Consider the following 15,087-nt stretch of genomic DNA (forward strand, 5'->3'; position numbering starts at 1 on the left):
AGTAATCGACTTATCATTTCAGATCTTTTCTCAAGTACCGTTTGCTTGAATCATCCATACCCTAACCCTAACTGTAGCAGGAGCACATTCTAACTCATTTATACACGACATAGAATAATCTATAGAAATACAACATTTTGTAAGCTCAACACGTTTCGTACGTAAAGTCTTTTCTCTTGTTTAATTGATTGTTTTGTCTATAAAATATCAGGAAAAGGTGAAAAATGTCCTAAAGTCCAAGGTGGTGACGTCATGTTTTGTTTAACCATTGGTCCAAAAATCCAAAGATATTCAGTTTACGATCACGTGTGACTTGGATAACAAAGCTTGTAGTTAGTTCACGTTCTGATCTTAGATTAGACGTGCTGTCACCCATCAGAATTTCTTCCCAGAAGCTTTTTTTATTTCCAATAGCGATCCGTCAGACCGTACAAAATGTTTGTAATGTTGTGAACTTTTTTAGTGTCGGTAAGGTTACTGTTGTGGAGGACGGTGGTTCTGTGTGGTTCTAACATTCTTTGAAGCCTTTGGGTTTGTTGTAGTATTAGATGAAACAGCTGTGAAGTAGGTGCCCTGATGACCCCCCTCGCCCACTCCCCCCCTGTAGCATTACAGATTAGTGGATGGTGAATGGAGCCGCCTGACTTTTTAATATTTATGAAAGTGTAGCTCTGCTTATTAACCTCATTCACACCCACCTTCACATGATCGGCTACAAATGTAGTTTAGGATTGATTTCAAAATCTTTATTGATCTCCTTTAATGCTTCTGTTGGACTGGCTGGCTTTCCTTTAGCATTTTCACTGTAATGGTTAAACCACCGAGATGGGGACAAATGACCCAGGTCAACTTCAAAACCCAGGTTATCGCCATTACAGTGAATGCACCTTATTGAACTGAGCTACGAGGGCAAGAGCAATACAGTCATTTTAATAATTCTCTTTCTGGAGAGCTGGATGCATAAGCCAAAAGAAACTCATAAAAAGAAAATTAGCATTTGTTCTGCCCGGGCTGAGTATTTGAACTATGAACTTGGGTGTTGCTGAAATCATCTCCAAAACTGTTGTTTTTATGGTTGAGCAGGTATCTCTAGAGAAGTGTTCTACAGACAATGAACAATCACACTCACTTGTTTGATGTTCAAGTGCCTGAAAATGAGAAATTGATTAATAAAAGCTAACATTTCTCCAACATCCATCTCCTGCATGTTAAAATTGCATCAGCTCTATCTTTGCCTATAGGTGGCAACATAAACATGCCGCTCTAAAATCCTGCTGTCATTCCTTTCCTTTCCTATAGGTGGCGCTGGTTGGCATATATGGACATGTTCTGACTGCAGTGCTCCCGCTTTTAAGAATTTGAAGCCTAAACAAATGATTAAAAAAAAATGGAAAATCATACCTCATTGACTTTAGTGGGGCGACTGGCTGTTGTGATGTTGCTACTAAAATTGAATCGGGTGGTGTTACTGGGTGATGGGCAGAAAATTAATCGGGAAAGTGTTTTTTCTTTCTGTCATGTCCCATAAACTCTGGAACAAACTACAGTATGTCTAATCCACCCGTATTATGCTTTTGAAGATGTAAACTGTACTCTAATACATATTGCAACAGCGTACACTAAAAGTATATTTGGAACATAACATAACAGCAAATCCTTGAGGAAATTGCATAAATACATACATTTGGATGCTGTACACTAGACTGCATGTTCATCTGTGTCTGCTTACAGCATGCATTGTAATGAGTAGCAGTGGGGAGGAAATACTGGTGTGTTAGAGATGAAACATGTCCTCAGATGAGAGAACTCTGCTGTAGCTGGAAATCCTTAGGAAGAAGTAAATAATCTCCTTTATTACACACACAGCTCTCTGCTACATGCTTGCTTCAGGTCTCCGGCTCTTAATAGACGAGGATAAATAGATAGAGACACACACACACACACACACAGCAACACACACTCCAGAGGGAACATGAGCACCGCTGCAGTGAAATTGCACCAGCCATGCCCTGATGTAACCAGATCGTTTCCTCCATGTGAGCTGAAATCTAGTTTGCTTTGCGTCAATATTTGACAGATGAACTCATAAGCATGTTTCCTAATTTCACCACCGGAACAGGAAAATGGAGTATGATTTCCAGAAATATTTGTACAATGTTTTCTTCTTCTGCAACCTCCCACAACACTGAATTCAGTCTTGAGGTATACTCCGTTTTGTTTTCTCAGCCCCTTTTTTTTTTTATGTAGTGTTATAAGTCTTTGGCATTCAGGTTTGGTTATTGAACCATCCTCCCATCTTCAATCCACCTTTTCTTATCTTCCCTCCTGCTATCCGTCTTCCTTTCCTTCACCGTAACGTGCAGAAGAAGCCATCAATCGTCCACAACTACGATCTTTCTTATCACCTGTTTCCTCTCACTCAGACACCTGGTTAGAGACTAATGGTTAGGTCATCAACAGACACATAGTTTCCATCTATTTTCCTTTAATGTAGTTCTTGTGGCTCTTTATTTCACTTTACGGTGAATTCTTTTTCTTTATCCGGCCTCTATTTCTCTTTCCTCATCTTTGTCGTTCAGCCAGTTTTATTATACTAGCGCCTTTATTACACCCGCTCTGGCTCAAGGGACCTATTCTGAGTCCCCTGTAATGTGCATATTTCTTTATTCTCTTTCACTGAGTGTAATTTAATTCATCAATTTTCTGTCCTACAGAGGATTTAGAGGGAATCACGTATTAGGAAATGTATCTATTTCCAGTTAATGGTATACTTTAGATAGAACAATAAATATTGTTTCTCCTTCACTGGATTTATTGCCGAAGAAGATTTTAATCCAACTATATCTTTATTACTGAGTTCATAGTTAATGGCGTTGTACTGGACTGCATTATATTGAGAGGTGTTTCTAATGTGTTGTCCATATTTACAGACATAAAAAGGGGAAGGATATTAGAAATGCAAAGTAAAACCTCTATTAAAACTAAACGTATAGTTAAATTATCCCCTCGGCGACGGTGTCAATCAAATCTGAACATTAAAATATTTGTTAAGGTAGAATTTTATGGCTGAGCTGTTGTATTTCTCTCAGAATTTACTTGTCATTGTGTTGCTTATTTATTGAATCATTTCATAATTAGGAATTCATAAACTGTCACACTTTCTGTAAATCCTCGTGGTTCAGATTAATTCTACTACATGTCTAATTATATTATTGTTTGAAATCTCTGAAGTATTTGCTTTAGCGAGCCGTGTTCCTTCATGCACACACACAGGTGCGTAATCTTTACACACCCTGCGGCACAATTGTCAACTACACATACTCTGTAGGTGACTGTACGCAGGCACATGCTGAAAGCCAACATCATTTCCATTTAAAAAAGCTGCATACTGGGATGTGTGTGCACATAAAAGCTCATGTGGTGGCAATGGATGCCAGTATTTGTGTGTGTAGGTGTGCGCATGTTTTCCCAATGTGCAGTGTAAATCAGTATTGTAAATATAAGCTTCTCTGTTACGTAGGTTTTTAGATCCAACCGTGTTTATTATCTATAAGGTCATCATGACGAAGAGAGTGTATTCAAGTTTGATCCCTGAATGGCTGTGTATTCCATTATGAGTAGGCCGAATCACGCAGGGAGTAAATGCACAATTAAAAAGCTTTAGTACGGGCCGACCAGTGATGCCGACCAAAGGTTAGCTGTAGGAAACGGGTCTGTATTTAAATCTTCGTGTAGGCGTTCTCTCTTCTTTCAACAGGAAGGAACAGCTGTGTGATCTAATTCATATTTTTCTCCTGCCTCCAGATTTTGATCCCAGCCTTGGCATGATGGCTGGAATTACTCCCCTGAATCCCATGATGCCCGGCCTCGGGATTATGCCCACACTCCTCTCCCAGGAGCTGCCAGTTGTCAAGGAGATCATCCACTGCAAGACCTGCACCCTGTTCCCCCCCAACCCCAGTAAGTCACATTATGCTAATCCTGCACTCTCCGACCCTAGCAACCTTCTCCCTCACCAGCCTCTCCATGCAAAAGAATCACAACACAATGAAAGGCTTGTATTGTAACATTATTTGGACCTTGGAGACAGTTTCCTCACACAACAAAACCCAACAAAAATATTTAGCTGTTTTGTGACTGTGTTGTAATTTAGTTCACACGATATTATTCGGGCTACAGCTAACAATTATTCACATTATTGATTAACCTGCCGATTATTGTCTCAATAAAGCAATTAATAAGTGGACAAACCCAATCACAATTATCCAGAGCCTAGGCCGACATCTTCAATCGCTTGCCAATATTTTAGAACCCTAAATATATTCTATGTGCTGTCGCAGAACACCAGCTATAACCAGAGACCCCTTATCCCCGATTATCGATGCATGGACACACACACACACACACACACACACACACACACACACACACACACACACACACTTAATTGTGGAACCTTCTCACATTCATACTGAACTACTTCCTCTACCCCTTTCCTTTTTCCACAGTAACTCTTCACTCACTTTTTTGATCCCCATCTCTACTTAAGTTCTTCTTTCCTGTCCCCTATTTCAGTGACATACAAAAGTTACGTTTTTTAACAGACAGACAGTTAAGGAAAACTGCCTAGGCTTTATCCTTCTCATAAAAGTCAAGTCACTGAGCTTCACATTGTACAATAATGCCAACAGGGAAGGGCAACGCCCTCAGAGAACATCCATCTGAGCGGGTGGATTGTGTGACCCTTTGAGTTGTGTTGTTGGGGCCAGCAGCTCCTAGCGTCACTAAAGACGAGATGGGCGAGGGTCCAGACTAAAGCAATTGAAAGACTTGTACGGTGTGTTGTGTTTTATGGATTTGGTTTATAATTTGGACAGAATATCTAGTTATAGTAGTTACATTACATTACATTACAGGTCATTTAGCAGACGCTCTTATCCAGAGCGACTTACAGTGAACTAACTACAGGGACAGTGTCCCTGGAGCAACTCAGGGTTAAGTACCTTGCTCATGGGCACAATGGTGGCAGCCCTGGTATTGAACTCACAACCATCTGGTGTTGTATTTGGAAGCCGTACCACTAGGCCATCACCACCATAGTAGTGCGCTCTTTATTTACTAGGATTGCATCTCTGCTTTGTAGCAGGCAGCAATGTAGTTCTGATGACCACCTGTGTGTACTGTGATGGTTTGCAGCCGTATGTGAAGCGGTTGGGATTACGTTCTTCTTCACAAGCGAAGTGAAGGCCGGACCGTGAGACCCAGACAGGTGAATTTGTGCAGAAAAGGGAGTTGAGCCTGAAGGCAAATGGTCCTTCCCAAACAACCAACCGGGATTGAGGTTGCAAGCAGCTGTAATTGTTTTCCCTTCCTGGGGTCTGACTTCGTCCTCAGGGACAGGATCAGGAGCTTGGAGTATAACTGCTGCTTCTTTGCATTGAAAGAAGCAGGAGGAGATCACGCATCTCCCCAGGATGCCTCTTGGACACCTCCTATGTGAAGTTATTCCAGGCACGTAGAGCTTGAAGGAGACACTAGGCCAAACCTAGAAAATGCTATAGGGATTATATATCCCACCTAGAGACTATACATACCTCAGGCTCCCCTCATGGAGCTGGAGGACATGGCTGGAGAGGTGGATGTCTGGAAACCTTGGCAGTCAAATCAACTTGTACATTCAGCAATCAGTGGACAATTTATGGATAGATAGGATACCTTATTAGGTCATTTCCACTTCCAAATTCTCTCACACCTAATGTGAAATAAACTTGGCACGTTATTGGTTACACCAGGTTCTTGAGCAGAAAAAGTCTTTCACATCAAAAAAGGTAAAATGTGGTTTCAAATGAAGTGTAACTGTTAAGCATTTGTGTCACTAAAGCTGTGTCGCCTCCCAGTAGGATAGAGCTGACGGGAGGAATGAGGGGAGAACATTGATGGTAGAGGTGAATCATTATTTAATACTGCACGCTGTCAAAAGTACTTTTGGATGAAAAGTGGTGTCAAGTTAAGGCATGAAGAAACTGTTATAAAGTCGCTGCCATGTGTTTAAGGGCTGCAACTAAAGATTTATTTTCTCCATTGTTTGTTCTACTGAAAATCTCAAATGGCAAAAATGCCCTTGGCAAGTCCACAGTGATGTCTTAAAATGTCTTGTTTTGTCCGACCAACAGTCAGCAAAGATGATCAGTTTACTATCATAGAAGGTAAAAAAATTAGACAACGTTCACATTTGAGACGCTCAAACCTGTCAGTGTTGCCATTTGTTCTTTAAAAAAGCACTTTAATATTGAATTACCTATCAAAATAGTTGGACTTTACTTTGGCATTGAATTTACTGTGAATGTGGAGTGCAAAAAAAATAACAATGTCCTCAATGTGGAGTTGTTACACTATTGAATAATACTGTGACATCAGTGGTACAGCCCTGTTGCTTTTATAATTGATAAGTATTGCTCTGAACCAGAGCTGTATTAGGGATGCAGAGTGTTTTTATGGTTATTCAGTATGCAAAGGGAACAAAGGGAAACAAGCATTGATGCTAGCTGCATTCAGTCTTTTAGAAAATATCACAGGCACACCGCCTGTGTCTAGGCAACAAGGTTGCATATGTTGTCCATCAAAGTAGTCATTACCCTCTAGCTGCACGCACTCAATCTGACACAACATGCAGCATCCCCTCTCACTGACCTGTAGCTGAGCGGCAACAACCCAGCTGCCCTCCCCCGGCTCTCCTGCTCTCTCCCTCTTCTTCTACCTCCTCAGCGTGCATAACTTTACTGTCAGTGTGCATCCTAATCAAGCTCTTTTAGTCCTTCTCCCTCTGTCAAACCCTCCCCCATTCACCTTTAACCCCTCTTCTTCTCCTATCTACTGCTAAAGGCGGCATAGTACCTTTTATAGTTTGAAAAGACTTTACACTCAACATTTCAGACCTGAGGAATCACTTTGATAATCTAATCGGACATCAAACTCTGTGTTGTCTGTCTCTGAACGCAATCTGAGAGAGATTTTATGATTTCAACCAATAATGAAAAACTGACAAATGGTCTAATAGTCTAAGACAGGGAAGTCTTAGTGTGTTACAATGTGCTGGCAATGATTCCTGTTTCTCCGTGTGATAAATCTTCATGTTTGCTCTTATTTCATGTGTGACGTGAATGAACCAAACATGTTTACTGGAGTGTTTGTAAATGTAGTTTATCTTCTGAATAACAGCCCTTGGAGGGTTGAAGCCTCCTCGTGTGGCAGCCCCTCTGCCTATAAAAAAGTGTTTAGCCAGTCGAGGTGATGGATGGTGATGACCTGTGTTAGTGTAGCAGACCAGTGGGCGGCCACACAGATGGCAGCCCTGTGGGACAGGGCGGGGTGTGTTTGCTTTACAGCAGCCGCCGTATTCATCCAAAGTTACATGTCAGAATAACAAGTGCATCAGTCAGTAAATGATTCATAATATCTCAAAATACTAATATTAATATCTCTGCTAGTAGAATCCAAACAGAATAATGTGGGGTTATTATTCCTGATTTTATGGGCCATTTATACAATATTATTACATACATATATAATAATAAAAAGCAAAGCATTCAAATTCTTATTTGGAGGTCAATTACCAGGGCAACGGTCGAAGGAATATATGCAAATAAATTAGAAAGAATATTAGAATAATCATATAATATTGTGCCGTTTCAAACATTTCCTTCATAAACTGTCAACATCTGATCCCTCGCTCATGTTTATTCATTTGCTCTTTTTTTTCCTACCATGAACCTGCATCCACCCTCTCCTCAGTTTCTCTGTCTGCATTTTAAAACGATCAGCCTTGAAGTGTCCGTCTCACAATTACTCAAAGCGACAAACGTATCGAGTTAAATTTTGGGCGAAAAAAAAATCCCTTTTTAAGCTCTGCATGGCAGCAAGCGCCCACATGTTAGAATTTCCTCAGTGGATCCTGCAGAAGCTGCTCCCTCTCTCCTCTCATTGTCTTTCTCTGCATTTTTATGCAAATACAAAGCAGGTAAACCTGAGGCAATCTCTCGGGGCTCTTCACAAATGCTTTCATATATTGTATGATATCATGTATTTCTTGTAATTCAATCTGGAAATCATGAATAGTTCATCGGAGTCTTGTGTGGAAGTGCATTTGCATAAAATGAACTAATGTGCTGAACAGTGGGGTTCAGTAACACAGCAGGATAGCAAAATGATCCCACTCCTGCAAACTGTGGTTAGCTACTACAAACAAAACAATATTGCCAAACAAAACGTTTTTTATTTAATTTACAACATGACACATTGGGTTACTGCTGCACTGCACCTGTTCTCCTTTCTCTGTCCTCTTTGCTCTCCCCATCGTCTCCGTCAGACACTCGTGGACCGAAAGGTCACTTAATTTGAAACGCTTTGTTGTGCCTGCCAACAAAGCGTTTTCTTGCCTTAGCAAGCGTTTTCTGCACCACCTTTTTACTTGTTCTGTCCATCTCAACTCAAAACTAGTTTAATCCTCCAACTCTGGAGTTCAAGGAATAACATGCCAGTCAATCCTTTTTTGCTTTCACGGTCCCATTTAAAGGAAAAGGGAGGCAGAGAAAGTTAAAAGAAAGACACTGTGTTGGCTTGGACTCAGAGACTGAAAGTTTACTCTTCAGAGTACTGCATGAGAGTACAATGGGCTCTGACAGCAGGGGCATAGTGAGCTGATAAATCTTTCTAACCAGAAGGAAACTATGACTTTGGATTGTTGTATTTTCACTGTTTAATATCCAATGAATATTTTTATTTTTGTAAAATGTGTATAAGTGAGACCAGGCAGCCTGCTGAGAAAGCTCATTTCTGCTGTTTGTGTTTTGATTCTTTCTTTTACTTTCCAAATCTTTTACAGTTAGTTACATTTTTTATTTTTTAAGTAAGAATTTGGCTCCTGAATGTGTATGCTTTTTTTATTTAGAGATGGTAGAGCACAGTAAGAGTTGTTATATCTGTTTTGTAATGAGTCTTTAAAAAAAAAAGGCACAATGAAGGCCAGATCCGAAACTCTGAATGTAGGCGGATGACAGCTGTCAGACCGGAAGAACTTCTTTATCAACTGTTTGTTTTACAGTTCTGACTTTTCAGTGAGTTTGCTTCAAGTGTATTGCCCCATTTAGACAGTTTTCCTGTTTGACAGTGAGAGAAAGCTGATAAAGTCTTCATTTCTGCACCCAACCAATGCTCAGTCTTGAAATCCTTTTGATCGCACATATAAGACCCCAAGATATCTGAATTAATCCACTTGCTGCTTATCAGCGATGCCCTCATGGTACACCTCAGGTATCCAACCAAGTTAAACTCCAGTTCTTTTCAGGGTATCGATATCTGCCGGGGTGGGAGCATCAGTAACAGTGATTGCAAGGCCTTTCTCGCAGACATCCGGAAATCCAGCATCCTCAGCGTTCCACTGATTAGCTGGTTCACTCCTCATAGACCCCGCTAATCACATTCATCATGGATGAGAAGCATGATCTATTGGAGATTACATCAGTCAACACTCATCTGTGTTGAAGAAGTGATTTCTGCAATACATGAGACCTTCCACATGAGAGGATTTGCAATCACTTTGTGTCCAAAAGGAATTCCTTTTCATGCATGGAATGGGTTTGATATTAACATTTATCTAACCAAAACCGATCTGAGCATATTGCTCCAAGTTATCATTATTCATGCTTTAGGCTTCATCATTTTTTTAAGATCATAAGTGCTATGTTTAAAATATGACTCAATTGAATTTTGCAGCATCAAGCTCCAGAATGTAGTCTGTTTAAGTCGTTTTGATTTTTGTCTTCTTCTCCTTTAACTGTCGTGTGACCTGCCTCTTATTCTTCTCCGCCTGAATGTGGAATTAGACCCCAGGTCCTTTTGGGGGATTTATTTGTCATTTATTCCTTCTGGATATTTTGTATTTGCTTTTGTTTTCCTCAGCCTTTTGTGTGGATTGGATGCTTTATCACAGGAGTCTCCTTCCTGCAGTTATTGCAGTGCCTTTTTCCTCTTTCCTTGAATTATTTTGATGGATAATTTATATCGCACATAATGATACTTTCAGTTTCTGTGTGTCTGGGTGGTTTATTGACTATACATACAGGCATACGTATTTATTTTTGAGTTAAAACAAAAGACGGGAAATCAGACTTGCTTCTCAGGTCTGCCAAAATGATTTCCAGCAGTGATATAATCGGAACAGTTTATTCTTACCCCTAGACATGTTGTTTCCAGCTTCTTAAAGAGCAGAATTTATACTCAAAATCGAGTTTATGTCTTCTAGTACAGCTGAATCATTTATTGTGTTCTTTTTCATCTGTATTATCTCCAAATCAATGCAAGTGTGCACAGTTCGTTCAGGTTATTTATTTGCCCTGTCTTAATATTTATACCTATTGATGGTTGATACATTACGGAATATTCTCTCCTTTTTTCCACTACTTTTGAACAGACCTTCCCCCTCCAGCCACAAGAGACCGCCCTCCGGGTTGTAAGACGGTGTTTGTTGGCGGTCTGCCAGAGAACTCCACAGAGCAGCTCATCGTGGAGGTTTTCGGGCAGTGTGGTGAAATCATCGCCATCCGCAAAAGCAAGAAAAACTTCTGCCATATCAGATTTGCCGAAGTGTTTACAGTGGACAAGGCTCTCTTCCTATCGGGTAAGCTGTCATAACTATAAAACCTCATTGTGTAAATGCTTGTTGGTATGATATTTCAGTGTATTTGTGTCAGTGGCACTTTGACTTTATGTCAAGCAAGAATACATAGAGGCGCAATGTTGGCCCCTAGAAATAAAGCTCCTATTCATTTTTCTAATAGACCATGTTATGTGAGTTATAGTTGTAGCACAAAAATATCAACTGCATCAAAGAATATCTGGTTCCTTGATTAAAAAAAGTTACAATGGATGATGCCCCGGATGCTGAGATAGTAACATGCATTTAAGTGACATGAATGCATACAGATACAGATAAAGAGGGAGGGAGAGAGAGATAAGGAAAGGAGGTCCCCCAGCAGTCTAAGCCTATAGCAGCATAACTGGTCTAAGGAAAGCCTGAGCCAGCCCTAACTATAAGCTTTACCAAAGAGGAAAGTCTTTTGCCTACTCTTAAATGTAGAGGGGGTGTCTGCCTCTCGAACACAAACTGGGAGTAACTCTGCATTCTGGGAGCGCAATGCTCTAGTTGGGTTATAAGGTACAATGAGATCTTTAAGATAAACTGGAGCCTGACCATTAATTGCTTTGTAGGTCAGGAGAAGGATTTTGAATTATATTCTGTATTTTACCAGTAGCCAGTGCAGAGAAGCTAATACAGGAATAATTTGATCTTGTTTCCTAGTTCTTGTCAATACACGTGCCGCAGCATTTTGGATCAACTGAAGAGTCTTAAAGGATTTTTTGGGACAAACTGATAATAAGAAGTTGCAGTAATCCAAGTAACAAATGCATAGACTAGTTTTTTCTGCATCGTTTGGAGACTATTTGTTTTATGTGGGAGTTAAAAGACATCCTGATCAAAGATAACGCAGAGATTCCTTATGGTGGTGCTGAAGGCCAAGTTAATGCCATCCAGAGTTACTATGTCATTAGAAAATGTGTTTCAGAGGCGTTTCGGGCCAAGTATAATAACTTCAGTTGTGTCTGTTTAATATCAAAATGTTGCAGGGCATCCAAGTGTTTATGTCCTTAATGCTTGAAGTTTAGCTAATTGATTGGTTTCATCTGGCTTGATTGATAGATATAATTGGGTATCATTCGCATAACATTGAAAGTTTATGGAGTGGTTCCTTATAAAATTGCCTAAAGGATATATAAGGTGAATAGAATAGGTCCAAGTACAGAACCTTGCGGGACTTCATGACTGGCTTAAATGGAGGATTCATTGTTATCACATACGAACTGAGATTGGTTCCTTTTATGCCAATATAATGTTCCAGTCTCTGTACTAGAATGTCATGGTCAACGGTGTTGAAAGCAGCACTGAGGTCTAACAAGACAATAACAGCGACAAGTACTTTTTCTGTTGCCAATAGAAGGTCATTGGTAACTTTCACCTGTGCTATGATGAACTCTAAATCCAGAGTCGTCTGTTATTTCAAATGTATTAAAAAAAAAATGATTTGTCAGAAACTAAGGGGAAATAATTCAAACTGGTGGCCGTACTACAAACCTGAAGGATCATTAATATATTCAGGATAGTCCGGGGGGGACATATAACCAACAGTTTCGCCCTCATAACACCTGTATTAGCGTTACTATAAATACTCATAGTGGTTGGGAATAATAAGAGGTCCACTACAGTGTACTAGAGGCTCACACAACAGAAGATATAAATGACCATTAAGTCAAAAAAAGTGTCTTAACTAGCCATGTAAAACCAGTTTATGGTTTTTTAATCTGATCTTTATTTTCACAGCAGCTTCTGGAGCCCAGAAGTATTTAATCTCTCTGTGCTGGCTGTATATTCCTATAATGTAAAGCCCATTTAACCTAGCAGCCAATTCAGTAGCATTCCCAGCATACGTGTGTGTTCATGCATGTGCAAATGTGTGTGTGTTTGTGTGGGAATTAGTTTGAATGAGAGGTCCTGTGATTTCTTCTGCCTCTATTCTTCCAGTGAGACGTGGAAGCTGAGGTCCATATATTAGCCAGATGACAGAGCTGTGTAGTTTTCCCATGAATAATAACACACACACACACACTGTGCAAACACAGTGCCCAGCAATGACACAGCTCCAGAAGCCCCAGAACATTGAGATCTCCTCCATATGAAATATTGAAGTAGTGGTAGATTAGGAGCCTGAAGCAGCGAGAGCGGACTGAAGTAGAAACCCCCCGAACTCGCGCTCATTTCTTTTCCTGTTTTCACTGGCATCTACCACTACCCCCCCCTTCTCTGTGATGAGAGTGCGTTGGGCCTCAGAGTGAATCACACTGGGCATCATTACTGCGTCCGACTAGAGCACACCCTCATGTGTAAACTCACACTCAACACACTCTCTGATCATTTCAACCAATTAAATCAAAAAATGGCCATGATTTCACTTCAGATCTGCAACCAACTATTAGTGAAAATTGAGTTAGGAAGAGAGTTTGACGATAAGAAGGAGAAGAAGAGGGGGTAATGAGGTATAGTGTGGTCTTGCAGTGCCTCTAGAAGTGATTTACTTCCCATAGTCTCTTATGTATTGAGAAAAAGAATACAGGCCTTCTGCACTCCACAAAACCTTACCTTTTACAGTATAATGTGTCAAACGAAGGGATCCAACAAGCAAAATAGGTATGACGAGGATAAAGGGAGAGGTGTTAGGCACGTAGAACCTCAGTAAAGAGCCTGCTCGGTGGTTTGTCTCTGTTATCTGTTTTGATCTAAATACAATTTGTTGAAGGTGATTTAAAAGTGACTCGCTACTGGCTCAGAAAGAAACTCTGCAACATATACTGTAGAGTAAAGCTCATGCGTACCTTTTTGCTCTCCTGCTCCTTTTTTTCTATTTTCCTATTCAGTTGACTCAAATTCACGCCTCCAGGCATGTTTTCCAATTTGCATTAAAAGGATGTACAGTGTCCATGATTTAACTTTTTATTTCCGTGAGCAGTCTAGAAGATGTAAGACTTACTGATTATCATATAGAATATTTAATTAAAAAAAGGGACTGTCAGGTGGGAATGGGAAGTGTGAAGTTGACAGCTGTCAAAGATTAGAGGCATTCAGGCGTGGCGGTGCTGCTGTGGTCTTAAGGTGGGAACCACGTAAGCGTGACTTCTTCTGAATCCGACGAGGGATCTTTGCCACATGTCACCGTCTTCTCTCTCTCTCCCTCCTGTTTCTCGTTTCTCTCTACTGTCAAATATCTAATACCAAGACTGAGATGCTTCCGCCATGCTAGTGAGATCAGGCAGTGGGGCTTTGAGCTGTGGATGCTGAGCATGTATAATATTTAACATGTTCAACATTTTAGTGCAAGCATTTAATTATTAACACTAAATACAAAGTGCAGCTGTGGCAGATTGGGATGTTATTAGTTTGTCAGATGTTTCGACCTGATGATGGCGCTACATGACCAAAAAAATTACAATTTACCTTAAGGGGAAACATGACTGTGTGCCACAAATGTCATAGAAATCTATCCAAATAGTTGTTAAGACATTTAACTCAAAACCACAAATGTCAACCTTATGCTTGCGCTTGAGGGAAAAACAAGGATCACCAAAGTTGTCACCTTGAATGTCTGCAAAAAAGTTCATTCCAGCCTGAGAGCCATGCACGGCTAAAAAGTCAAAGTTGCGCATCGCAGAATGCACAGCACATTGCGAAAATGACATCTAACAGACAAATGATCACTTAATTTTAATTGGTATCCTCCCATCTCCTTAAAATAAAAATGTTTTACTCTTTTGTCTCCCCAGGTTACCGTATTCGTTTGGGCTCCAGCACTGACAAAAAAGACTCCGGCCGTCTCCACGTGGACTTCGCCCAGGCCAGAGACGACCTGTATGAGTGGGAGTGTCACCAGCGCATGTTGGCCAGAGAGGACCGCCACCGGCGCAAGATAGCGGAGGATCTCCTCCGGCCGCCCTCCCCTCCTCCCATCGTTCACTTCTCAGAGCACGAGTGCAGCCAGCTGGGAGACAAGATCAAAGGTTGGCAAAATAAAACATATACAATGAAATATGTGCATAATATGAACAAACTAAAGTAACACAGCTTAGTATAGAAGTAAAACCTTTACACATAATATCATTATTCATGCAAATTGACAATGTAGGGAATAAGGTCAAAGATTAGATCTGTATGTGTGCACCAGTGCAAGCCAAGGCATTACAGGAAGGGTCCTAAACTGCAGCTGGTACAAATGACAAATCAGTTCTCACAAGTTCGAGTAAATTCAGGGAATTTGTTTTCAAAAGGCGTTTCACAGAGGCTGTTAAACACAGTATATCATTTTACTCTTCCCTCAGCACATGCTCCTCTCTCTTATCTTGTCCCTTTCTCCTCTCCTCTCCGCACTGTCTGTTCTTCTCTGCTCATCCTCTCTATTTTCTCTTCCACGCTCTCATTTCCCCGTC

The 15,087-nt window shown here is 40.6% G+C and overlaps 1 protein-coding gene across 2 annotated transcripts in view; it reads left to right on the forward strand.

The window, feature by feature from the left end:
• The window catches only part of enox2 (ecto-NOX disulfide-thiol exchanger 2), a 79,836-nt gene that overhangs the window by 39,727 nt on the left and 25,022 nt on the right, over positions 1 to 15,087 (forward strand). For both annotated transcript variants that reach the window (XM_029441239.1, XM_029441238.1), the window contains 3 exons: positions 3,805 to 3,960; positions 10,469 to 10,675; positions 14,428 to 14,661. In XM_029441239.1, the coding sequence (XP_029297099.1) occupies positions 3,805 to 3,960; positions 10,469 to 10,675; positions 14,428 to 14,661 (597 nt within the window). The remainder of the gene's footprint in view (positions 1 to 3,804; positions 3,961 to 10,468; positions 10,676 to 14,427; positions 14,662 to 15,087) is intronic.

Source organism: Cottoperca gobio, chromosome 10, assembly GCF_900634415.1.
Source record: "Cottoperca gobio chromosome 10, fCotGob3.1, whole genome shotgun sequence".
NCBI lineage: Eukaryota > Metazoa > Chordata > Actinopteri > Perciformes > Bovichtidae > Cottoperca > Cottoperca gobio.